The sequence below is a fragment of the Dasypus novemcinctus genome, unplaced genomic scaffold, assembly GCF_030445035.2.
Source record: "Dasypus novemcinctus isolate mDasNov1 unplaced genomic scaffold, mDasNov1.1.hap2 scaffold_157, whole genome shotgun sequence".
Lineage (NCBI taxonomy): Eukaryota > Metazoa > Chordata > Mammalia > Cingulata > Dasypodidae > Dasypus > Dasypus novemcinctus.
Window position 1 is genome coordinate 184,238 of NW_026688157.1, and position 25,689 is coordinate 209,926.

At 44.4% G+C, this 25,689-nt stretch overlaps 1 protein-coding gene across 8 annotated transcripts in view; it reads left to right on the forward strand.

Moving 5' to 3' along the window:
• The window catches only part of RFT1 (RFT1 glycolipid translocator homolog), a 39,466-nt gene extending 14,618 nt beyond the window's left edge, over positions 1-24,848 (forward strand). For 4 of the 8 annotated variants that reach the window (XM_071213608.1, XM_004464444.4, XM_012527532.4 and 1 more), the window contains exons 6-12: positions 68-205; positions 7,152-7,230; positions 11,822-11,872; positions 12,963-13,093; positions 14,200-14,344; positions 18,128-18,233; positions 23,910-24,848. In XM_071213608.1, coding sequence (XP_071069709.1) covers positions 68-205; positions 7,152-7,230; positions 11,822-11,872; positions 12,963-13,093; positions 14,200-14,344; positions 18,128-18,233; positions 23,910-24,615 — 1,356 coding nt within the window. In that variant the 3' untranslated portion in view covers positions 24,616-24,848. Of the gene's footprint in view, positions 1-67; positions 206-7,151; positions 7,231-11,821; positions 11,873-12,962; positions 13,094-14,199; positions 14,345-18,127; positions 18,234-21,060 lie in introns of all 8 variants that reach the window. The other 4 variants (XM_071213609.1, XM_004464445.4, XM_071213611.1 and 1 more) reach the window with 2 other exon arrangements.
• Positions 24,849-25,689: the final 841 nt, after the last annotated feature.

Consider the following 25,689-nt stretch of genomic DNA (forward strand, 5'->3'; position numbering starts at 1 on the left):
TTTATAGGCAAATATTAATTATACTCATGTTAAAAAGTTTAATTTCAACCCATTTTTCCTTTTTCAGCTTTTCTATACCACCTTTCTGGTGCTCTGCTATATTATTTATTTTACAAAGTTACTCGGTTCCCCAGAATCAACCAAGCAACAAACTCTTCCTGTCTCCAGAATGACAGATCTGTTACCCAATATTACAGGAAGTGGAGTAAGTAATGTGTTTGTCTCTTATCATTCTCATTACGGATGCTGGGTATCCTTGAGGGAAAGAAACTGCAACTGGTTTATGGTTTTAATAATAAAGATAATTTGGTAGCTCATGTTATTGGGTACTTGCTGTGTGTGCTTGGCCAGGGTTCTCAGCTGCAGCACTGTTCACATTTTGGGCTGGGCAGTTCTTTGCTGTGAGGGGGACTGTGCTGTGCCTTGTAGCACGATTTAGTGTCATCCCTGACCTCTACCCACTAGATACCAGGAAACAACCAAAGATGTCTCCAGACATTGCCAGATACCCCTGCTTGGGAACCACTGTGCCAGGCCCCATGCCGAGTGCTTGACTTATCTTATTTAATGTTTATTTTTATTTTATTTTATTTGTTTAAAAGATTTATTTATCTATCTATTTATTTATTTATTTTTCTCCCCTTCCCCCGCCCTCAACCCCGGTTGTCTGTTCTCTGTGTCTGTTTGCTGCGTCGTCTTTGTCCGCTTCTGTTGTTGTCAGCGGCATGGGAATCTGTGTTTCTTTTGGTTGCGTCATCTTGTTGCATCAGCTCTCCGTGTTCAACACCATTCCTGCGCAGGCTGCACTTCTTTTGTGCTGGGTGGCTCTCCTTACGGGGCGCATTCCTTGAGCATGGGCCTGCCCTACGTGGCGGACACCCCTGCGTGGCAGGGCACTCCTTGCGTGCATCAGCACTGTGCATGGGCCAGCTGCACATGGGTGAAGGAGGCCCGGGGTTTGAACCATGGACCTCCCATGTGGTAGATGGACACCCTAACCACTGGGCCAAGTCCGCTGCCTTATTTAATGTTTAAAACAACCCTGTGAGGTTGACCTTGTCATTATTTCTATTTCGGGGTTGAGGAACTGAGGCTTTGTGGTTCAGTACTTCCCCACGGTGAGGGTTGGAGTGAGGGTGGGAGCCTGGAATGGGTTGAATCTCAGCAGAGCACAGGCTCTGAGAGTTTTGCTCCACTGTCTGTATTCTACTGAGTCCGTTGGTTTCTCCCTCATTGTCCTCTAGCACAGGCAGTCCAGTAAGCTGGGAATGCAGGGATGGACCCTACATAGTTTCTCTATGTAGGTGTCAGTCAGTCTTTCAGATGACCCACTGTCCGGGACCACTGAGGACCCGGGATGCTGATGGGTGGGAGTGAGGCATAATCTTTTTCTCCTCAGCTCCTTAACCCTCACTCCCAGCCCCTATGACTTTTACTTCCTGACCCTCCTGGGGCTGGTGCAGCTGAATATGGCCCTGGAGTTGCAGTCGAGGCACACTGTACTGCCTCTGCTCCACAGCTCTGTGAGCAGCTCCATTCTGATTGACCCACTTTCCCTTTGCTCCCTACTTGTTTGTGTACCGAATGAGGTGCACTTGATTGAGGCAAGGCATTGAGAGCACTTCTTGTTCCTCTTTTGTGATGACTTGAAAAAGGAGTAAAATATTTGGAACTCATGTCTCAGAATTTCTGGAATCCTGTTATACAACTTCTTAAGAAAAAACAGATATTACGTAACAACCCTGATAGGCTCTCGTTTATTAGATAAGAGGTTCCACTCTAATCAAGTAGATCTTGCCTTTAACCTAAATCAGCAGGACAGATTTTGTGTATTACTCTGCCTCATCCTGTGGCCTTCAGGGACTGCTGCTCTCCTCCAGAGCTTCTACCACCTGCCCCCATAGCAAGTTTGAGAGTGCAGAATGGTCCCTCCTCCTCTGTATGCTCCCCAGTGCCCACTTACACCAAGGCCAGCCAGCTTCTCACATTGGGCAGCCTCTGGACCCCAGCAGCATTTTGGAAAGGAGCATTTGGACTGTTTGTATAAGGAAGGAGAGACTGTGATAGGCTCAGAACTCTGAACTTTCTTTATCTGTCAAATGTGGCTTTAATTATAGTACCTCCTTCCTAAGGATGTTTTGAGGGCTGGATGAGCTGGGGCGGGTAAGGCGCTTAGCACTGTGGCCTGGCACAGAGAGGGCATCCATAGATGACAGCTGATGCCATCACCACCGGGTGCAGGAGCAGGAGTGGCTCTGCTGGGACATCCTAGCAAGGCAAGCACTGTTGGCAGTGGTGTAATCTGGCTGTCTACCCCGAAGATACCCATGGTCATGCTGCCAGGACAGAAGCCCTGCCCATGAGAAGGTGGTGCATGCTAGTCATGCACACTGGCACCGTTCCCGTCAACACAATGAGAACCTGACCCCAGGCTTGGTGCTGTCTGGGATGCAGACCTTTAGCAGAGGCCATCCCTGGGCCCCGGGGACTTTCCTCTGGGCTTGGGGAAGTAGCAGGTAGAGGTCTGAAGCCTGGAGGACTGTTTCCATCCTCAGGTGCCTCATCTTTCAGGTGAGACTGTTGTGATGATGCATGCACAACATTGCGATTATACTAAAAGCCATTGATTATACACTGTAGATAAAGCATATGGTATATGAATATATCTCAATAAAATGGCTTAATAAATAATAAATAGTTGTACAAGAATAGCCAGAAATAGCAGCTATGTACAGCAGGGGAAATGGAGAGATTGAGAGGTGAAGAATTTTCTTGTTTGTCTGTTTTCAGTTTTTTATTGAAATAATGAAAATATTCTAATAATGATTGAAGTGATGAATGCACAACTATATGATTATACCAAATACCATTGATTGTACACTTTGGATGAATAGTATGCTTTGTTAATATGTATCAATAAAATTGACTTGTTAAAAAATAAAAATAAAGTAAGACTATTGGCCTACGTGACCTCTATGTGAGGCACCTCTGAAGACGTCAGGGGGTTTGCGAAAGTTATAAGCTTTGAAAAAGGGCTGCTTATGATAATAACTGCCGTCAACTGGATACTTAGCTGTGTACCAGGCACTATACCAAGCAGTTTACATGGATTTTTGTGTTTAATCCTCACAGTAATCCTAGGGAATTAATAATGTTGTCCCCATATAACAGATGAGAAGACATGTTCAGAGGAGTTAAGTGGTTAAGCTAGAATTGCCCAGCCAGTTTTGGATCCAGTTTTGTCTAAACTCCTGTCTGTGGATTTGGGTCTATTTTTTACTAACATTACTCTGTGCGTGTAACCTCTATGCTCTCTGGTCTGCCAGAAGAAGAAAGTGGCCCATTTGTTGACTTAAAGATTAGAAAGTTCCAGGTAGAGCAAGTCATTATTCAGGTTTATTTTTTTTAAAAAAGGGAGAAGGAACGAGATGACCTTGAGTGCAGTGTGCGACTTTAGCCCAGGCAGCGTGCCTGTCTTGACCCCTGGGAGCCGCCTCTGCTCTGGGGTCAGACAGTTACGCGGAGGATCAAGATGGCCAAATTGTGAGAGTTTCCTTCCTGTTCTTGTAAAATCCCATCTTCTTTAGAGATATTTAGCCTCAAAATAAATGAGTGATACTTCAATACATCCTTTGACCCTTCTCAGTGATTTATTAGGAGAAATTTGCTACTATTAAGTAAAGCTGAGGAACTTGACACAGCAAGCATGTATTAAGCATTTTTCTCTGTTAAGCACTGTACTGGGCAGTGCCAAGTGGAGTCACAGATGACCAGGTGGGGTCCCTGCACTGTGGGGAGATAAGATGTGTACCCAGCTAACTACAGTGTAAGACAGTGTATGTGTCTAGTGTTATCAGAATAGAAGCACAGAGGGAAAGACTATAATCTTCCCACTAAAGATTAGTGGAAAGACTGATCAGTTTCACTTTTTAAGGATGGCTTCGTGGATGGAGTTGCTTTTGGGTTAGGCTTGGCGTGTGGGTGGCAGAGGTGAAATATATATGTATGGTGGAAATGGGCATTCATGGCTGTGGGAAGGAATTTTGCCCATCTTTGTGTTGGAGTTGGGAAAGAGATGACTGGGGTACTTAAGTTGGCTGGACAGTTGGGGAAGGAGAGGAAGCCAAAGTTGGAAGGAGGGTGCAGAGGAAGATAACCTGGCCTGCTGGGCTTGAACCCGGTAGTGGTGGCCACATTGCCATGCCAAGGGATTTGTATTTAATTCAGGTTTGATGAAAGGTTTTTTTCCCAACAAGGCCAGATCTAATTGCCTGTGTTGAGGCGCTTACCTTAGGATGGGGAGGATTTGATAACCCTGGAGTGACTGGGATAGGTGGAGCAAGAGGGAGAGGCAGGGATGCTCTGTGCTGGTGACGGGCACCTGGGGGGCAGGACCTTTGGTGACTCCTGGTCATTGTAGTAAGGATGTGGCTGAAAGGATCATCCTGAGTCAGAATTGGTTGGGAAATGGAAAAGCGACTCAGGGTAAAGTACAGCCAACCTCTGACCTGATTCTAGATCTTCTCTGGAGTTACTTCCCGTCATCTTTCTTCATCCAAGCCTCAGTTTTCCCACCAGGATAGTGGAATGGCATGGTGGTCAGGCTATTCCAGAGACACTCACAGCTGTTTAGACTGGCTTGCCAGTGCAGGTCTAACTCTTGCAAAATAGACCTTGTTTGACTGTCTCAAGTGACAAATCCTCTCTGAGCAGAGTGGTAAAATCCAAAGAATGTGCATCTTCTTTTCTACCACTTAGCAGGTGAGTCTGAGAAGAAACCCAATCTCAGATCTGACCTTCATGTTAAAGACATGAGCATTTTGGAGACAGTGAGCAGTGTGGCCTTCCTTCTGGACCTCAGGCCCATTTAAATGGAAGGCATGAGGAAAAATGAATCCTTAAATCTGAACTTTCAGGTCAGATACGCTGTCATGATTTCACACTCTTAAAGAACTTTTTCAACAGCTCAATCATCTTCCCCAGTCCATTTGCAACCTACCAGCAAGTAGGCTTCACAACTTTTAGTTTCCTTTGTAAAGAGCACAGATTACTGCTGTGCAGTCCCCTCAGGGGACCACCATCCCACGGGGTTGTGTGTGCAAGAGAAAAGGTGCTGTGGCCATATCTCCCCCAAAGCTGACTGCGACAGCTCCGCGTTGGAGGATGGCCTGGTCCACAGTGCCCCCTAGTGGTGGCGAGTGGTCTGGTGCTGTATGGTCTGGTGAAAGAAGGTGGCCTCACCTTTGTGGCCCAATTTCCTTCTCATAGTGGAAGATGTTCTGAGCTAGATTTACCCCCTGACATCTGGTCCAGGTTCACTGATGCCCTGAAAACAGTGTAGTTTGGGAGGTTGGTTGTCTGGAAGAATGGTTCAGAAACCAAGGGGTGAGGAGACTCGGGGCTGGAAATGACCCTTGTTTAAAGGAGTAGTCTAGATTGTGCTGTCCTAAACGGTACCCACTAGCCACATGTGGCTCTAGAGCACTTGGAATGTAGCCAGTCCAAATTGAGATGTGCTGAAAGTGCAAAATACATACCCAATTTCAAGGACCTAGTGAGAAAAAAAGAATGTAAAACGCCTCATTAGTATTTTTCTTAAATTGATTACATGTTGAAATGATAATATTTGGGGTTAAATAAAATAAAATTAATTTCATCTGTTGATTTTTACTGTTCACTGTGGCTACTGGAAAATTTGAAATTACCAATGTGGCCTGATTATATTTCTTTTGGATGGAAAGGCAAGACCAGGGGCCCATGTGCCTGGTGCAGGTTCCATAACTGAGGAACACAGCTGAGGCTGACCTTTTGGAAAGGCAGAGTGGACTTGGCCTTTGTGATTCTGTTTGAAAGGTGCTGGGAAGCCCCTCCCCTCCCAGAGAGCCCTCTGAAATCTCATCATTCAGAAGTTATCACCTTGGAATAATCAGAAATGCAGGTACCCTGGGATTAAGAACCTAACATCTAGACTGAACGTTCTGGGATCACAGGATGTCTGCATGGTGGAGGTGCCCCAGAGGGAAGTGGGGGGTAGAAAAAAGTAGTTAGGGGTCACTGACTTCCAGCTGGCTGCCCCACTCCTCCATTTTGTGGTCAGCTTTATGACGTTGAGGGCGCCTGTCTCTTCCTGGTTGACCTCTGCCCTACCTAGGCACTTTGCTTCCTTCTTACTCTCCTTCTCCTTAGGAAATGGGCAGTTTGGTGCCCTCCCCGGGAATTTGGGAAGCACTATATTAGAAATTTTGTTGTTCTTTCCTCTGTCAAACCAGTTCTGAGTGGTTAAATGAAACTGAAAGGCTGAATTTCTTTTGAAATGTACAAGCAAAGTGCTTTGTGTAAAGGAGCCCTGGATATACAGCTGAGTATATAATACCAGTAAGACGTAGTATATATGGAGCAGAAATTTGTTCTGCTGCTTGGAGTGCTTTAGACATTTTTAAAAGAAAGAACTGACTCCGAGTTGTGTGAGTTAGATGTGGTCAGTTTACTGTCCAGGCCTCTAAGGTGACAGCAGCAACTCTTTACGGGTCTTAGTGTATGGATCTTGGGGCAGGCCTCTTTCTGGAAGGCTCTTATACCTAAAGACTTTGTCTTTGGGAAGCGGACTTGGCCCAGTGGTTAGGGCGTCCGTCTACCACATGGGAGGTCCGCTGTTCAAACCCGGGGCCTCCTTGACCCATGTGGAGCTGGCCCACGTGCAGTGCTGATGTGCACAAGGAGTGCCCTGCCACGCAGGGGTGTCCCCGCGAAGGGGAGCCCCACGCTCAAGGAGTGCGCCCCGTAAGGAGAGCCACCCAGACACAGAAAGCTGACACAGCAACAGATTCCCATGCTGCTGACAACAGAAGCAGACAAAGAAGAACACGCAGCAAATACACACAGAGAATAGACAACTTGGGGGTGGGGGGGGGGAAGAAAAATAAATAAATCTTAAAAAAAAAAAAAAAAGACTTCGTATTTAGTAATGTAAATTCTTTCCCAGTATTTGGTAGATGGCTTCTGTGTGCCTAGCATTAAATAAGAATTAGTGGGGATGGATCGAACTTGGGATTTAGGGACCTGAACGAATTTATTTTCTTGTAGCATTGAATTCTTAGACTGGAAATGCCTAGTCTTTCTTGTTTGTCTGCTTTGTTTTGTTTCTCTTCTAGGTTTTTGTAAATTGGAGTGAGGCTAAATTGACTTGGAGTTTTTTCAAACAGTCTTTCTTAAAACAGATTTTGACAGAAGGTAAGTAAAAGGTCTCATGGGATTTTGCTGAGCAGTCAGGAAACGTGGTATAAACTGGGGACTTCATTGCTAATTGCCTGGATCCTGACCACCTGCTGTCTAGGGCCCCTGGGCAGGGGACCTTCAGAAACGGGAGTGTTAGAAATAAGGGAAGGGAAACTAACATTTCTTTAGTTTTAGGCTTTACTTATGCTTAATTTCAATCTCTCCACAGCTTTGTAAGAAAGATGTCCCCGTTTATTATGAATGAGGAAATTGAGTGTCAGTGACATTATGTAACCTCTTCAGGATCCTACAGAAGGGAGGAACAGCAAAATTTGAATCTAAGTCGTCCTCCAAAGCCCCATGATATGTCACTTTTAATCAATTTATTGTACAAGTATTATATCCAATTATAGAAAATTTAGAGAATGGAGAAAACTACCTATCATATCATCCTAGCTTAACTTTTTATATATCTTCTTTTTTTTCAACTTTTAACCAGTTTATTACCATTTTATTTTTTAAAACCTGTGGGGTCAGCCTTCAGGCTTTTTAAGCCCTTGTCCTTCCAGTCTGACAGTGAGAGAGTGCCTGGTGCAGAGGGCCAGCAGGAGCTGCCAGCATACCTGGTTTTTGAATGTATGTGTGTTGGTTTGTTTATATCCAACTTCAAGTCCAAGAATGGGTTTGTTGGCCATAAGCTGCTGAAGGTAGTAGTTTCTCTCTATAAAGTTCATATGTCTGCACATCTACATATCTAATACTGCACATATTTTTGAAATAATTTAAAAAGTTAAGTTTTAATTATAGAAGTAATACAACTCCATTACAAAAATGTTATAAAATAGAAAAAAGAAAAAGCTTCCCATAATCATAGCATTCTAATACAACCATCGTTATTATTGTATTGGTGTTTTCCTTTTCATTTTTCACTCTTGCTAATTATGTGTCCAAAGGGAAGTAAGTCCCCTGGTTGCCTCGCTCTCACCGTCTGCACTGAGGAATTGGACCAGGAGGTGTCCGAGGGCTCTCTGAGCTTTTAGAGTGTGTGCCAATAACGTGAGCCTGCACCAATAACGTTGTCATTCCAAAAGTGAAAGTGTTCTCAGGACTGCTGGGGGAAGTAAGGGTCAGATACCTTCGGAGAGCCAGGTGAATGTGCCTTGATCACAAGGGCCTCCAGAGCAGGGCGTGTCGGTTCACTGCTGTGTCCCCAGCTCTCTACCTGGAGCCTGGCACGTGGTAGGAATTTGGAAAATATTTGTTGATAAACAGAATAAGAAAAGCAACATTGGAAGGTAACTGTAGTGAAATTGTGTGCTGTGGTAATTCACATTATTGTTAAAACATGAAAATCAATGAAGGGAGCTTTGGAAAGGACTGTTGCTTAGATGTACTTCTTTTTTTCTTCCTGAAGTTTTAAGAGCAGTTTTAATGAATTCAAGGGAATGGATCCAGTCCAAGCAATGACCCTAAATTGGTTGTCTGGATTGCATTCACTTGACATGTGTTTGTGATGCTAAAGCCTCCCAAGCTAGGCCTGGCTGCCTGATGGCCAAAGGGGTAGGAACAGGCCTGGTGCTGGCCAGCTTTCAAGGGCCCCATCTCCATGGCTGTGAAATAAGGAAATGGCCTGACCGGGGACCCCCAGATTCTTTTTATCTTTTAAAAACTACAGCTCTAGGTAACACATTATAGTGAGTATAAATAACACAGCAGGTTTATAAATGGGACTGTGGCTGAAAGGGGTAGTTTAAGGATGTCAGTGTCAATTGAAAGAAGGCTAGAGAATAATCCAGGGACTGAATAACACAGTGAACCCAGAGGTGGATGAGAATTGTGATTAATAGTACAAATACAAGAATGTTCTTCTACAAACCAGAACAAATGTACGTGACTATTATAGGGTGGTAAGAATATAGTTATGCTTGGGAAAATTACAACTAATGTAATTTATGGAGTATAGTTAACAACAATGTTGTAATATTCTTGCATCACTGTCAAAGAAGGTCCTATATCAACACTAAGGGTCAGTAATAGGGAGTATGGGATTTTTTCTTGTGGACCAAGGAAAACGTTCAATGGTTTATTGGGGTGATGACTGCAGAACTCTAATGAAAGTGAGAGCCACTGAGTGTACACTTCGGATAGAATGTACAAGGCATGGGACTGTATAACACAGTGAACCATGTTGTGGAAGATAGACTGTTGAAGGTTAACTACAAACATGAGAATGTTCTCTCATGAACTATGACAAATGTACAATGCTAATACATAGTGTTAATAATAGGGGGTATATGGGAAAAATATACCACATATGTGCTGTGAGCCATAAGTAGTGGTAATAGCTTGATCAAGTTCTTCTATAATCTGTAACAAATATTCCACAACAGTGTGAGGTGTTGGTGGAGGAGTGATGTATGAGAATTCTGCACATTATGCATGTTTGTTTTGTAAGCTCACAACTTCTCTAATTAAAACAAAACAAAACAAACCACAGCTCTAAAAAGGTCGAAATCATCCTTTGTAGTAGCAAAAACATACGTGCTGTTACCTCCTGCCCCCGCGTTTACAGAACACCATGTGCCTGGCGCTGGGAATACAGAGATGAGTGAGTCACAGGCCCTGGCCTCAAGGACTTCAGTCTCTTGGGAAAGACGCTGGCATTTGTGTGTGTGGTTAGCTCTGCTACAAGGCCACGAGGGTTTTACCCAAAAACATCAGCTCATCAGCTGTCCTTTAAGCACCCTCTTGTTTCCTAGATCTCTGTTAGAAAGAAAGCATTTCACCTGATTATGTAGAGAGGACTTAAGCTCTTGGCCACTAATTATAAATTGTCATTTCATCAATTATATTCACTTTCTTCCTTTCTGATTTTAATAAAGTATAAGCAAAGATAATTAAAAAATAAAATACATAAAAATATTTTTGTGGATGAATATAGCAATACATCTGCTGCATTAATGACTTGGTTGAAACTACAAAATCTGAAAGGAGAAACTACACCATGAATTCTTCGTGATACCTCAAAAAGTCTCCTAATCAGGTGGTGCACACTGCAAAAGCAAAGATAGTTAAGCTCTACCAGCCAATGCAAAATACATGAAATTATGCATTTTACGAAAGTGTACTATAATTTAGGACAAGAAATATTATTTAGTGATAAAATCTGGATATTATTGAAAATGTAGCTTGATAAAAATTATTTGTGTAGCTTTGCCCAAAGGAAAATAATTGTAGAAATTTCATATAAAGATTAAAGTTATAAATGATTTTCATTTTCTTCTTTGAATTTTACTGTATTCTAATACTTACATTATGAACAATGTTTACTGCCTTGATAGTGTTACACTTTTAGGTAATAAAATATTTCTTAGTGGGAAAAAAAAAAAGAAACCAGGGACACAGAGATGACCCAGACATGGTTTCTGCCCTCAGGGAGCTTACAGAATGTGGGAAGGAGAGCCCCGTTCTGCCAGCAGACTGGGAGATCTCTGTAGAAAAAGCCTTTCTAGGTGGTGAGAACACCAAGGGGGGTGGGGAACACGACTGGGCCCAGCCTGACTCAGCAGCTGGAGGGGATAAAACCTGGTAGATTGTAGTGGAGGATGGCATGTGATGGTGGGAGGTGGAGGCTAAGCTGGAGGAAGGTATCTTTGGGGTCAGTTTGTAAAAGCTATTACTTGCAGAATTAAGGACCCTGGACTTTTTGCAAACACTAAAGAGCCATTTATAGGCGTGAAAGCAGGGGTTGACCTAATCAGATCAAAAGGTGGAACCCTTAACAGTTGGGATGAATCAGAGCAGGGGAGACCAGATGCAGAGATACAACGGGGTCTGGTGCAGTAGTGGGGGCCAGTGCTTGGGAGGACCTGCCAAGGTCTCTGCCACTGGCGGGGTGACAGGAGATTGTGAGGAGGCAGGGACTAAGGAGAGCACGGAGAGAGAAGAAACGTACTGCTTCTCATCTCTTAATGCTTTCCCTCCCCTGAAATGATGGAGCAGGTTGCTAGGAGGGAAGCATTTACTCCATAGGCCCTGGGCTCCATCTCCACAGTGGTCAGTGCTTTTCACTCAGGGATAACAGGAAAATAGCATAATTTGTGGAAGCAAGAGGGGATGGGGCTCTGGACTGGTCATTCCGCTTTGTAGGCATCAGAATGTCAGATTTGAATCATGAACTTGGGATCCAGAGCTGTGCCGGCCTCCTGGAAATCTCTGCACCCCAGGAGGAACCTTTGGACAGGCATGTACACAAAACCATGGCTCTTTCATATCACAGAATTTACACTCAGACTATCTGACCTCCCTAAGGATAGGGACAGTCATTTCATTATTAACATTTTAGTAAACCACCCCCATGCTTTTTTTAAAATGTGTTTTGTTTTTTATTTATTTAACTGGTTTGTAGATTTGCTGTCAATAAACCCCCAGCACTTCCTAAAATGTTATTTTGAGATGATTTGATTAGGACATGGAACATGTCTTTAACCTATCAGTTTTCTTCCTTGAGAGTATTTGTCAACTGAGAAAATTGAAAGAAAGAGTAAAGGAAACAAGAAGTTAATGTGCATTTGAACTGCTAATCATTTTGCTTTTCCTTTTATAGGCGAGCGATATGTAATGACATTTTTGAACGTGCTAAATTTTGGTGATCAGGGTAAGGTGATTATCTGTGGTATTTAATTAAAGTGAATACTGTTAATAGGTGCTTCTCTGTACTTTGATACATTTAATGAAAATGAACCTTTCAGTTCCTGAAAATAGGAAGTTAAAGCTCTTTGTGTGTAAGTATATATACAGTGTACTGGCTATCCCCTCTAATGTGACTTGTGTGGCAGGCTCTCTGTTGAAACCCCCTGCCCTCTATGCTATTTCCTGCAGAATTCTAGTGTCTCTAGATACCAGATTATGGGGGAGATGCTAGGAGAGGAGAGAAGGGAGATCACCAGCACAGCCACCAAGTCAGATCCACCAGTGTTTGTATAGCTAGATAGGTCTCAATATTTTTTCACATTTTTTTTAAAATTTTCATTATTTATTTATGTATTTAATCCCACCCCCACCCCCCCTGGTTGTCTGTTCTCTGTGTCTATTTGTTGCGTCTTGTTTCTTTGTCCACTTCTGTTGTCGTCAGCGGCACAGGAAGTGTGGGCAGCGCCATTCCTGGGCAGGCTGCACTTTTCTTTCGCACTGGGTGGCTCTCCTTACGGGTGCACTCCTTGCACGTGGGACTCCCCTACGCGGGGGACACCCCTGCGTGGCGCAGCATTCCTTGCGCGCATCAGCACTGCACATGGGCCAGCTCCACACGGGTCAAGGAGGCCCGGGGTTTGAACTGCGGACCTCCCATGTGGTAGAAGGACACCCTAACCACTGGGCCAAGTCTGTTTCCCCACATTTATTTTTTGAATATAATCCCAAAGCAGTAGAAATAAAAATAGAAAAAAATCAACATTCTTTAATGACTTACGAAATACTGCTGTGGATTCTTGTTGAGATGGAAATGTTCTGTATCCTGACCGTGGCAATGTCAATATCCTGGTTGTGGTATTGTACTCTAGTTTTGCAGATGTCACCATCCAGGAAAGGGTACATGGATCTCTCTGTTGTTTCTTACAACTGCATGTAAACCTACAGTTACCTCTAAAAGTTTAATTAAGGAATTAAATGAGAAAAAATTATTTAATAGTGCTATAAAAATTAAAACAGAAAAACTAGCATGATTGTTTCTTTTTTTTGTTTTGCAGGTGTGTATGATATAGTGAATAATCTTGGCTCCCTTGTGGCCAGATTAATTTTCCAGCCAATAGAGGAGAGTTTTTATATATTCTTTGCTAAGGTGCTGGAGAGGGAAAAGGATGCCTCACGTCAGAAGCAGGTAGTCTTGGTTCTTCTGTCATCATCTCTCACATGAATTCTGCTTCTCATTTCCAGATGAAGAGATAGAAGTGTGAAACAGTCCATTTCCCTGTTGTGTGAACTGCAAGATTCTTCTAGCTTTCATTCTTCTCTCACTTCCTGAGTGTTGGAAGGACCCTGAGCTCCCTTCCTCTTTCCTGGCCTTCTCTCTTTTCCCCTGGCTGGCCATTCCTTCTCACCCCTTTGTCCTTCTTGACTTAGAACTTTCCCCCTGGCAGCTTGCCTCTGCGGTGCACCTGTCCTCCCATGGTCTAGTCTTAGGCAGAAGAATGAAGTTACCTCCCTCTGTCCTCAGATTCTCTAGAACCCTCTGGGTGAGCCAGAGGATGTAGAGGTTGGGGAAAGGGGAACTGGCTAGAGAAGGGGAGGAAAGAAAAGGTTGTGTGGTTTCATTCACCACACTGGCTGTTTAAACCTCTTAGGGTTGTGAGGCGCTCAGGGCCACATTCTTACCAGGAGTATTTGGCTGTAGGTACTTTTCCCTTTTTCTGAAACCATTGAAAAATGCCTGACAACTTAGAATTGAAAGCAAGTGAGATCAGACTCTTAAAGTCTCTTAAAAGATATTGTTGCAAAATGTAGATATGCACAATATCTCCAAATGAGCTAATTCTCAGTGTGATTTAGGAATATTTTCCTAAGTGTATGTTGATGGTTACATCAGAATTTTTAGGTGTTTGTAAGGAGAAGCACACTGAGAGCTAGCTAGCATATATAAAACTTGCTGCCCATTTAAGAATAAATACCAGAAGAAAAAAAAAATCAATATTCAAGAGGGCTTGAATACTTCCTAAGCAACATTTGAAATACTTTATCCTAAATTAGTTAAAGACCAAACCTCTCTGTCATGGCCTAAGGAGACCCACTTTATCTTTCTTCCTTCATTTGCTGATTGGCATAGAAACAAACCCAGGCACAGAAAAACAGCGATGCCCCTCACCCAGTCGATGCCCCTCACCCAGTCGTACAAATGATCTGTAAAACAGCGAAGGGAGAAGGCCAGATGGGAAGTTTTTCTTTAGCTCATGATTCATCCAACTTCCTTCCCTCTCCCTCTGGCCCCAGGAGGACGTCGCTGTGGCTGCTGCGGTTTTGGAGTCCCTGCTCAAGCTGGCCCTGCTGGCTGGCCTGACCATCACTGTTTTTGGCTTTGCTTATTCTCAGCTGGCTTTGGATATCTACGGAGGGGCCATGCTTAGCGCAGGATCAGGTACGCAGAGTTCTGTTGAATTTGTTCTAATTTCTGAACAGAAATAGGAGTCTTGTGAAATTCAAGAACTTCTGCATGCACAGTTGCAATCTGTGTCAGTGGAGGGAAAGTTGCCTGGCGGCTGGGGCTGTGGGACCCTTCCCCTCCCGCCAAGCCCGGCACGCCCCCAAGCTGTGCAGGTCCCCAGCCTCACTTGGAGATGTTGTTGTGAATCCTCTCCACCAAAGGCTTTCTTCACAGGCCTAAAGTGGTTTTTTTGCCAAGTGCTTCCCTCGACCCCGCTTGGTGAGGGAGGAAGCAGGGAGCAGGCTCTAATGAGTCTCTGTTTGGTACTAAACACATCTGAGGACAGTAAATGCCACATAAATCTTGCGGCCTGATTCATAAAAGCCTCTGAAGGATAACCCAGAGCCATTTGCAGAGAATAAAATTGATCTTGGCAAATAAAATGGTATATTTAATCCAGTGAGTCTTGGTTTTAAAGGAGAAAAGTATTGAATGTGTCCGATTTTGAAGCACCTGGTGTCCAGGATAGTGAGTGTCTCACAGCACTAGCTTTACATCAGGGCGCAGCATCTAGGCCCCGGGGACTTTACCGATTTCAAATTGCACTGGGGCATAGCCTGGCGGGCCATTTGCAGTGGGTTAGCAAAAATCTCTTTAATTCCTCAGGTTGCTAGTACAAGAATCCTGAAGATTTTTTTCTGCTGCTCCATCTCAATGTCAAGATCTTTGTCAAATGCCATTGTACAAGTTCGTTGGCCTGTTTTACTCTCCCCTATAATGGGGTCCAAGCTTTTGGTATTAGGGGAAAGTGGGCTAAGTTTCTACACTAGATCAAAGGTCATCAAATTTGGAGAAACAGCTGCTGTGAAACCAGTGCAGTGGTTTGCAGATCTTTGGGGCTTGTGCTGGGAGAAGTACATTTCAATCAGGCGACTGCAGGGGTCCTTCCTAGGAAGCCACTATTAAGTTTATGTTCCAAGAGCAGAGACTCAACTATTTCATCGCATCTCTGCCCCTTTAGAAAGTCACCAAGGAATAACCTTTAATGTTAATGTAACACAATCACAGGACATTGCCGTGATAATAGGGCTGCTCCATCATTATACTGGTAGAGTAAACGTAGAAGAGATATATGCAAACTACTGTATTTGTATAGTCCTTTTATTCCAGTGAGCTGCTGATGCCAGTTTTGAATGTTGATAATAGATTTATTGATTAAAAGAGCCATTGTTAGTTGAGTTCTTTTTTTCCTTAGAGATTTATTTATTTATTTTTAATTAATTTTTATCCCATTTCCTTCCCCACCCCCATTGTTTGCTTCTCTGTGTCCATTTGCTGTATGTATTCTTCTGTGTCCACTTGGATTCTTGTCAGCAGCACTGGGAATCTGTGTCTCTTTTTGTTGCATCATCTTGCTGCATCAACTTCCGTGTGTGTGTGCCACTCCTGGGCAGGCTGTGCTTTTCTCGCGCGGGGCGGCTCTCCTTACGGAGCACACTCCTCATGTGTAGGGGCTCCCCTATGCGGGGTGTCGACACCCCGCGTGCCACGGCACTCCTTGCGCACATTAGCGCTGCGCGTGGACCAGCTCCACACGGGTCAGGAGGTCCTGGATTTGAACCCTGGATCTCATATGTGGTAGGTAGACACTCTTATCAGTTGAGCCAAATCCAATTCCCTGTTAGTTGAGTTCTAAGAGAATATGTTCTGTCCCTAATGGTGTGATATCAGAGGCACAGATAATTTTAGACTCAAAAAGATGCTTTCCTAATCTCATTCTTAGAGAGTCAAGTCTCAAAAATGGTTCTAGCTTCTTGTCTCTTAAAAGATTGTGTGGCTTGGTATGTCTTTGTAGTATCTTCAGAATGAATAGTTGTTGCCTCTTGCCTGCCCCAGTATCTCTGCCCTGGGAAGTCTTCTAACATTTCTCTCCTCATTGTATTTGCCTCTTATTTTGACTAAACTTCCAGTTCAGTGGAGCCCATGGAGTCCTCTTGTGGAGCAGCGCCTCTCCCCAGGGTGCCAGCTGGCTGGCCTCCCCTGGCCTTCACACCGCCACTCAGCTCCAGCCCCACTCCTGACTCTTTGGGCCAGTGCTGCTTATCTGAATGCCTTTCCTGTGCCAGGAAGTATTTCTAACCAACCCCTCCATATTTTTTGATCTCATAAATGCTTCACAAAACTTGGCCCTCTCCAGAAAGTCTTCCTGGATTAATCAGAAAAGAATGGCATATTTCTGTGACAGCCCTACGTAAAGTGGAGATGTTAGTTTTAAAAGTGGAACCCGCAGCACTGCTGTCCTGTTTCCCCCAGTTGTGTGTTTGTCTTTGTCCTCACCCTGTAAGTGGACTTACCTGTGACCTGTAGAAACCCCTTAGATCCTCCTTCCTCCGTGCTGGCCCTTCCTAAGTTGGGACCTGGGCACAGCATAGACAGGCTTTTATGTAGCGGTGTGGTTTTACTCTGTGCTGTTTGGGATTAGCAAAAATATACAACTAGAGTCATCCATGTTTTTGCATGGATCAATAGTTTTTTTCCCCCCTTGTTGCTGAGAAGTATTCCTTTGTAAGGATGAACCAGTGTGTTTTTCCTTTCTCCTATTGATGGCCAGTTTTGGTTATCAGGAATAAAACTGCTATGAGTAGGGTTTTTAAAATTAATTTTATTTTTTTATTTTTTAGAGATTTATTTTTATTTATTTTTCTCCCTCCCCCCCACCCCCACCCCAGTAGTCTGTTTTCTGTGTCCATTTGGTGTGTGTTCTTCTGTGTCTGCTTGTATTCTTGTCAGCGGCACTGGAAATCTGTGTCTCTTTTTGTTGCATCATCTTGCTGCTTCAGCTCTCCGTGTGTGTGGCGCCACTCCTGGGCAGGTTGAACTTTTGCGCTGGGTGGCTCTCCTTATGGGGTGCACTCCTTGCACGTGGGGCTCCCCTACATGGGGGACACCCCTGTGTGGCACAGCACCACTTGTGCCCATCAGCACTATGTGTGGGCCAGCTTCACACGGGTGAAGGAGGCCCTGGGTTTGAACCGTGGACCTTCCATGTGATAGGAGGACGTTCTATCCGTTGAGCCAAGTCCGCTTCCCTGTGAGTGTTTTTATAGAATTGATTTTGTGAACATGTGCATTTCTCTTCTGTGTATGCCTGTAGGAGTGGAATTGCTGGGTCATACGGTGGGTGTCTGTCTATTTTATTAGAAACTGCATGGCTGCCTCTTGACGCTGGCTTTCTTTAAAGAGGGGAATCCTATTTTTAAGGCTCCTGTTCTGTTAGTGATTTTTCTAGAGCTTGTCAGTGAGCTGTAGAACTGCATCACTTGGTTATGGGCTTTGTTTTCACTGAGATTTGTGACTGCTCTGTCTTCATAGTTTCCTGCTGGCCCTGTGCCCCAGGCTCTTCCTCAGGATCTTTTCACCAGTTCCTGTTTAGCTGAGCTTCTCTTAACACCGAGGGCCTCTGATGTCTTTGAGTGTTTAAACCAGCAGGCCTCTTCATACTAATGAATAAGGAAGATTTGCTGGCTGGCCACATGGGCCAACAAGCAAATCAGTCTGTAATTTTCCTTTAAGCTGTTTATTTTAGTCAGTGCCATGAAATGCTGGGAGTCCTTCCAGATAGGTAAGATCAGAGGCTAGAGCACGCAGTCCTGCCTGCTGACGTACCACCAGGGCAGATGACTGGGCCCTGGTGTTCTCCCAGCCCTCAGCAGAGTCGAGGGTGCGTGTGGGCCTCCAGTGTGGGCTCTGGAGTCTTGGTGGGTTGTTTCCTTCTAGGTCCTGTTTTGCTGCGTTCCTACTGTCTCTACGTCCTCCTGCTTGCTATCAACGGAGTGACCGAGTGTTTCACCTTTGCCGCCATGAGCAAAGAGGAGGTTGACAGGTGGGTACACCTTTCGTCATGGTCTTCGGCCATCTCATTTTGAATATGCATTCACACAGGGCTCTTTCAGAGGTAACCTTAGGCTGCACAGCCGTGATTCAGTTACTGCTCCCTCCCCATGGAAGGGCTGGGAGGCAGCACCTACCCTTAGTCTCACTTTGTGGAGAGAGAAATATAGGCCCCAAAGTGTTGTGTTCATCCAGGTTTGCAGAGTTAGTCACAAGACAAGCTAGACTTGCATTCGTTCATCTCCTTGCCCAGTGCTCATGAGTGGACCTCAACTCCAGTGGGTTACCCAGGAGCTTGTTAAGGGCACAGAGTCCTCCCCCTGAGACTCTGATTCACAGGCTTTGAGAATCTCAGGGTTTCTGTGACTCCTCTCTTCAGGGAAAAATGTAAATGTACATAGGCATTTTGCCACATTTTTCCCCATCCATTAACCCCATCTTAGGACCCCTGCTCTAGAACCTCAACCAGTGGTACTTATTGCTGGTTATGGGTCAGAATCCCCCACGGAGCTTGTTAGAAATGCAAATTCATGCTCACCCTACCTCCACCACTCTCTTCCACCATGCCTGTGGCATCAGCGGGGACCTCCTCAAGCATGTATATGTTTATACAAGTTTCTTGATGATTCTGATGTGAACTCCTGATTAAGAACCTTTGGCCCACACGCAGAATTATCCGCCTCTTGTGTCCCAAATGCCAAAAAGTGGCTAGACAGTATATTATGGCATCTTTGCAGGATGAAGTTGAGGAGGATAAATCCGATAGGGGGTAAGAAGAGAGAGGAACATGGAGAAGAGAATAGAGAGGGTGGGTTAGGAGGTGGGGCTAGTGGCCCTAGTTATCCCACTGCTCCTTGAGGCGTGGGTCCCTAGAGTGTTTTCATGCCACCTCTGAAATGCCTTGAGTGCTGTTGAGAGCCCTCAGAGGCCCTTTGGAGGGAGGGGGGCTGAGCTCAGGTCAGGAGCCATTCCTCTTGCTCACAGCAGCCTCTTCAGCTTCCTTTATTGGGCTGGCTCAGATAGAAGCTTTGTCACTCCATTTGCTACACCATGGTTGAGAACCAGAGTCTAGACCAGCAGGTCCTAGCCCAGACTGGTCCCATTCCCTTAGGAAGTTCCGGCCCCCCTCCCAGGCCGACTGAGTTAGAACATTAAGGGGGTTGTGCCTGGGACTCTGTTTTATTACACAGCTCCAGGAGATTTGGGTGGTACTACTCGCTCAGCTCAACTTCCTCAACAAAAAATCCATGGAGCACCGGGAGCCATTACACACTTAGGTGTACAGAACGGAGACAGGTTTCACAAAGCAGTGATCACCCCAGTTACGCACAGGACACACCAATGGATTTTATTCTGTTCAATTTCATTTTTCAAATATGCCATGTCATGACCCACTAAATTGATTTCCCAACCTAATAGGTTACAACCCACAGTTTTAAAATAGTAGTCTAGTCAGGTTTTTTACTTCAGATAATTAAATTTATAGCTATCGAACTACTTTGACTCCATATTTTTTTTCCAGTGATAAAAGATCTATTTATGTTTAACTTTTTTTTTTAGATTTATTTTATTTCTCCCCACCCACTTGTTGTTTTTAGTGCTTGCTGTATCTGCTTGTTGTGTGCTCATCTTCCTTTTTTTTTTTTTTTAGGAGGCACTGGGAACCGAACCCAGGACCTCCCATGTGGGAGGGAGGTACCTAATTACTTGAGCCACCTCTGCTCCCTGCTTTATTGAGTCTCTCATTAGGTTTTCCTCCTTGTGTCTCTTGTTGCATCACCTTGTTGTATCAGCTCACTGCACCAGCCCTTTGTGTCAGCTCACTGTCTTGCTCATCTTCCTTAGGAGACACCAGAAACTGAACCCAGGACCTCCCATGTGGTAGGCCAGAGCTCAATTGCTTGAGCCACATCCAATTCCCACATTTAACTTTCAAAATCCAGTTTTTTCATTTGAAAGTTGCTAATATTGAATCATTTTTAAATTGAATTTAAAAGATGTTAAGTGAAGCTCTTCACTCCTGCTGCACTGGGCTAGTTGTCTGACTCTTTGGAGGGAATTTTATTACAGTGACTTCAGCATTAGTGTTGGAGAGAGTCAACATTGAGCTGGTTAAAAAGGAGAAAAGAAAACACAAAACCTCTTACAGCCAAATCCTGAGGGAGACAAGACAGTGGCTGGTTGCTTTCCTTCCTATTATAGTGTGTTGAGCCAAAGGAAACAACTTTTTAAGTTAGCTGTGATGGAATTTTGACAGTATATAAAACATCTGGAAAAGTATTTTCCTGGTGTTAGTCAACATAGAGAAATGACAGAGCACCTTCTAATACTTTCCTCATCTGAGGTACCTCACTTTCCCTCAGAGTAAATGTAATCTTAAGCACAGACTTTAGGCACGTCTTAAACATACCAGCCCCAGTTCTGCCTGGATCCTGAGCCCCAGCCCCCAGCCTTGGTCTAAGCACATGGAATACCATCAAAACTCTAGCTACAAGAGTTATTTGTTGTAGGACTGGGCAGCGTAGTTATATGTACTATCAATAAAGATGACTTCACGTTAGACATTTTCAGATTCTGAATTGAAAAGAAAGCATTAATTAAAAACATGGACTCCTACTTAGCCAACTTCAGGCTAACCAGTGTTTTTCTAAATAAAAGTGGTACTTTAGTTGGATATGAAATAGCTTTCTTTGAATTGCAAGCTCCTCTTTATTTTTTTAAAAGATTTATTTTTATTTATTTCTCCCTCCCCCCCCCGCATTGTCTGCTCTCTGTGTCCATTCGCTGTGTGCTCTTCTGTATCTGCTTGCATTATCCAGTGGCACTGGGAAACTGCATCTCCTTTTTGTTGCGTCATCTTGCTGCATCACCTCTCCATGTGTGCGGCACCACTCCTGGGTGGGCTGTGCTTTTTTCACACAGGGCAGCTCTCCTTGCAAGATACACACCTTACACGTGGGGCACCCCTGCATGGCACTGCACTCCTTGCACGCAAGCCAGCTCACCACACGGGTTAGGAGGCCCTGGGGATCAAACCCTGGACCCCCCATATGGTAGATGGACACTCTTATCAGTTGAGCCACATCTGCTTACCGCAAGCTCCTCTTTACAAAATAACTTTATATGCTCTTTCTGTATATATATTATCTGATTGATGGATTTTTCATTATGCCCTATTAGACAATTTTTGTTCTGTTTTGTTAGGAATATCCCCTTTTGTCTATTTGATAAATATTTTTGAGTGTCTACTATCTCATAGGCATCGTTTTATGATTTGGGGGATACAGTAGTGAACAAGACACATAAGATCCCTGCTTTCTTGGAGCTGACATTCTAGTGTGTGTGTGAAGGGGGGGACGACAGATAGCAAACAAGTAAATAAACAAAATGTTATACTGTGCTGTGCAGAGAACTAAAACAAAGTGATGTGGTGAGAGTAGGGGTGCTCTTAGATGGAGCTGGGTCGGCCATGCTGAAATGTAGTGTTTAGGTTGAACCTGGGTGAACCAAGAAGAGACCACCATGCCAAGATGGATACAGAGCCTTCCGACAAAGGGGACAGTGGTACAACCCCAGATTGTGTTGGCCATCAAGTGCCCAATGTGGAGTAGGACCCCGCAACCATTGAATGAAGGATGAGCATGATCTTTTCACGTTGGCACACGAGATTGGTGCCATCCTTTAAATGGCTCCAGAGGCTGCACTATCTGTCTGTGCCCTGATGTAGACCACCAGCACTCACTGGGGAAACAGTTGGGTTGTTGCTACAGTGGGCATCTGTGACCATCCATATTTTGATAAGCCTGATTTTAAGTCTAGTATCTTCTTGAGGGCATGGAGAAATAAGTATTTATAAATAATTACTGTGCATGTTAACCAAATCTTATAGAATAGTCATTGTTCCTGATTAATAATCTTGTACTGATTGAGAAAGTGGTATTTTAATTGTATCTTTCAAATTCTATTTTTCCCCTTAAGTGGATAGGCCTCTAGACTGTAGATTTGTTAGTTCTGGAAAGCTTAGCAGCTACAGAGCCCTCTTCTATGGGAAACAACAGGCCTCATCATTATCAGCTCCCCCCAAATGGCCAACCAAAGAAGCTGCACTGCTAAATTTGTCCATGCTTAAATTAGCACAAATTAACTATTGGTTTCATTCACTATTACCATTTTACTTGGATTGGGTAGGATGACTTTGAAAGTTTGTCAATCTATGCCTTAAACTCCAAGGGTTGGTATAGTAGACCTTTCTAAGAGAGTTCCCAAAAAACATCAGATTGTATACCTTGTCTTCTTATTTGAAAAAGAATGATGCGTCTGTGATGCAGCCCATCCTCAGTGGCTTGTCGAAAAGTTAGCTATTGTGATCATCGATTAGTAGTTAATGAAGAAACTTATTCTATGGAGGTGAAGACGCTTCTTTTTCCATTGCGCATCAAAAGAGACTCAACTGAGAGGCAAATAATCGTCCTCCTTGGAATTCTGGACAAAAGTGCACCTCCCCTTTGGGAGTATAACATCCCTCCCTACCTCCTTTCCTCCCCCCCTCCTTCTTTTCTGTACTTTTACCTCCCATTATGGTACAGCTTACTTTTATAGCACCTTGCAGTTGGTCAGCTCAAGGACTGGTGCCCCAGCACTTGAGGGGACACAGTGGCTTGCTTACCACCCCTCATATGCAGAATCTCTGAAGTTACCTAACCTGGAAGACTCAGCTTGGTGACCCAAGAGGTTCGACTTCATCAACAACTATATACTTAGAGTGCCTCCTATGCACTAGGCAGAAACCAGATCCTGGGGGGATTCTGTTCATGGCTGTAGCACATGCCTTTTGGGGAGAACTGTGGTAGCCAGTGTATCTATGCTGACACTCAATTTCCTTTGCTGAGAAATGATGATGATGAAGTGAAGTGCTGATTTGAAATCAGAGAAGTGAAAGGAACAGTCTAATCCTGTTCAGTCACAGAGAGTTATAGAAGTACAGAGTGGGAGGAAGGATATGCAGGAGTCTGGAAACATCAAAGATGATCCAGACTTTGCTCGCTGTTAAATTACCTTTTGAAGGTCAGTCGTTTGCTTTGAGTATGGTCCACTGCCCAGGGTTCTGGGACTGCTGCGTTTCCCAGGAAAAGTGGTGTGAGGCACCGAAGCTTGGGGCCAGAAGTCCAGTTGGAGTATCGGCTGGCTCCTTAGGCAGATTACTCAACCTTGCTGTGCCTGGTTTCCTCATCTGTAAAATGAACCTAAGCTCCACAGGCAAGGTGTGTCTCTCACCAGTGTATCCCAGGACTCCTCACAGAGACTGGCACAAAGTTAGCATTCAATATCTAACTACTTCCCATGTCATAGTCTTTTTTCTCACATTGAGTGCTTAGTCTGAGTAGGATTTCTATGTGTTTGGATCACTAAGTCTCACTTGAACTACCCAATTATTTTCCTTTGAAAGCCAAAAATATCTCGAGTTCCTTTTCTTACTCTTCCTTCAGGGGTGAGGGGGACAGCAACATTCCCATGCTATCCACTCAGCAGTCAGTGTTATTAAACCCAGGTGGGTTATGGGGATTCTGAGGGTCTTCTGTGAGCTCATGTTCACGGCCCCTTTTTTGTGTTGCTGCTGTCTTGGAACCACATGTCCACTCTCCTGCCTCGCTGGTCTCCCTCCCCTCAGGTACAACTTCACCATGCTGGCCCTGTCATCCTCGTTCTTGCTGTTCTCCTATCTCCTGACCCGTTGGTGTGGCAGCGTGGGCTTCATCTTAGCCAACTGCTTTAACATGAGCATGCGGATCACACAGAGCCTTCGCTTTATCCACCGCTACTACCGAGGGAGCCCCCACAGGCCCCTGGCTGGCCTGCACCTGTCGCCCGTCCTCCTCGGGGCCTTTGCCCTCAGCGGTGGGATTACTAGTGTTTCAGAGGTGAGACTCCCTGCAGGTGGTCCACTGGCCTTCCTCCTAGGCGTCCCCCTATCGCCTCCTCCTCTCCCTTCTCCTAAGCCTCTGGGACAGCACCTTATGATAGACCCTGTGACAAAGTACTGTCACCAGGAGGACAAAGTAGGCCGCAGTATGCAGCTGTTAGTTCTTTTACCTGAATTGGAAGCTGGAACAATAGGGCCTTTCCTGGCCAGCCCCAGAGGAAGGAGGTGTCCAGGGGAGCCAGGCACAGCCAGAGGCCCCGGCAGTGGCAGTGACTTCTTCCCACAGGTGCTGCTCTGCTGTGAGCGGGGCTGGCCAGCCAGGCTGGTGCACGTTGCCGTGGGGGCCTTCTGTTTGGCCGTGACTCTTGGAACAGCATTCCTCACAGAGACCAAGCTGATCCACTTTCTTAGGACTCAGTTTAGTGTGTCCAGACTCCCCGACAAGACGACGTGACTTGGGGAGGCGTTGACATCTGTGGTGCGTGGACCAGTCGCAGGGTGGTTTTGTGGGTGGGACGCATTTCCTGCCCTGAAGAGCCCTGCAGCAGAGTGAGACCAGCCCAGCCAGGGGAGATGTTGGGGGACACTGGATAAACCTCTACTGTCCATTTGAGTCTTCAACACAAATGAGGATTCCATTTTTAAATGGGGACCCAAAAGTCCTTTTTAAATAAACTTTTTTCAGCATTTTGTTCTAATTGGTCTTTTATTAATGTATGCATTCCTTTTGGATTGATTAACTTCTGGAGGTCTGTGCTCCAACAAACTATATCTTGGATGTTTACAGTTAATCATCACCTGGCCCTGGAAAAGAGATGTCACTTTTTTACCCTTCACACAAATACTTAATTTTTTCCTTTAGGGAAGTAAGGAGACCTGATGTTGTGCACAGAAAAGAGCAAAGAGTGGCCATGGAGTTGTGGCTTTCTGTGGGTCAACTCTGTGGTCTGAGTTTTTAGAGAAGAAAAATGTTACTCAGTGAGAAATCCACGAAATTAAAACTGAAGTTTTTCAGATCACGTTTCCCAGAGTTAGCTAGGGGGAATCACACCTTTCTTTTTTTTTTTTTTTTGATCAATTAACAATACAAAAATTTATTGAGTACCTCTATTGTGTGCTTCGATCAGCTTACAATAGTGCTCAAGGGAAGTGAAGGCAAAACTTTACAAAATAAAGTGCAGAGAAGACACAAGAGAGGAAATACAGCTAGGACCAGGGGACTCACAGCTTCTGGAACTCAGAGACTCAACCCTAGTTTCTACCTGGTGTTTATTGGAAAGTACCAAGCAACTGTTTGCTATTAGAACTGCAACATCATTTTAATAATAATAAGGAACAACTGCAACATCTACAATAAGGCAATAGCTACAATAGAACAGGTGAAACTCTTTTTTTCCATATTTCCCCCTTTTTGTTTTTGCGAAGTCTAAGCAAATGACGTTTCACTGATTAACAAAGCTTCCTGCATGATATTTTCACTTTTAGGTTTAAACAATATTCACTAAATTTTTTCTCAAAATATTCAGTC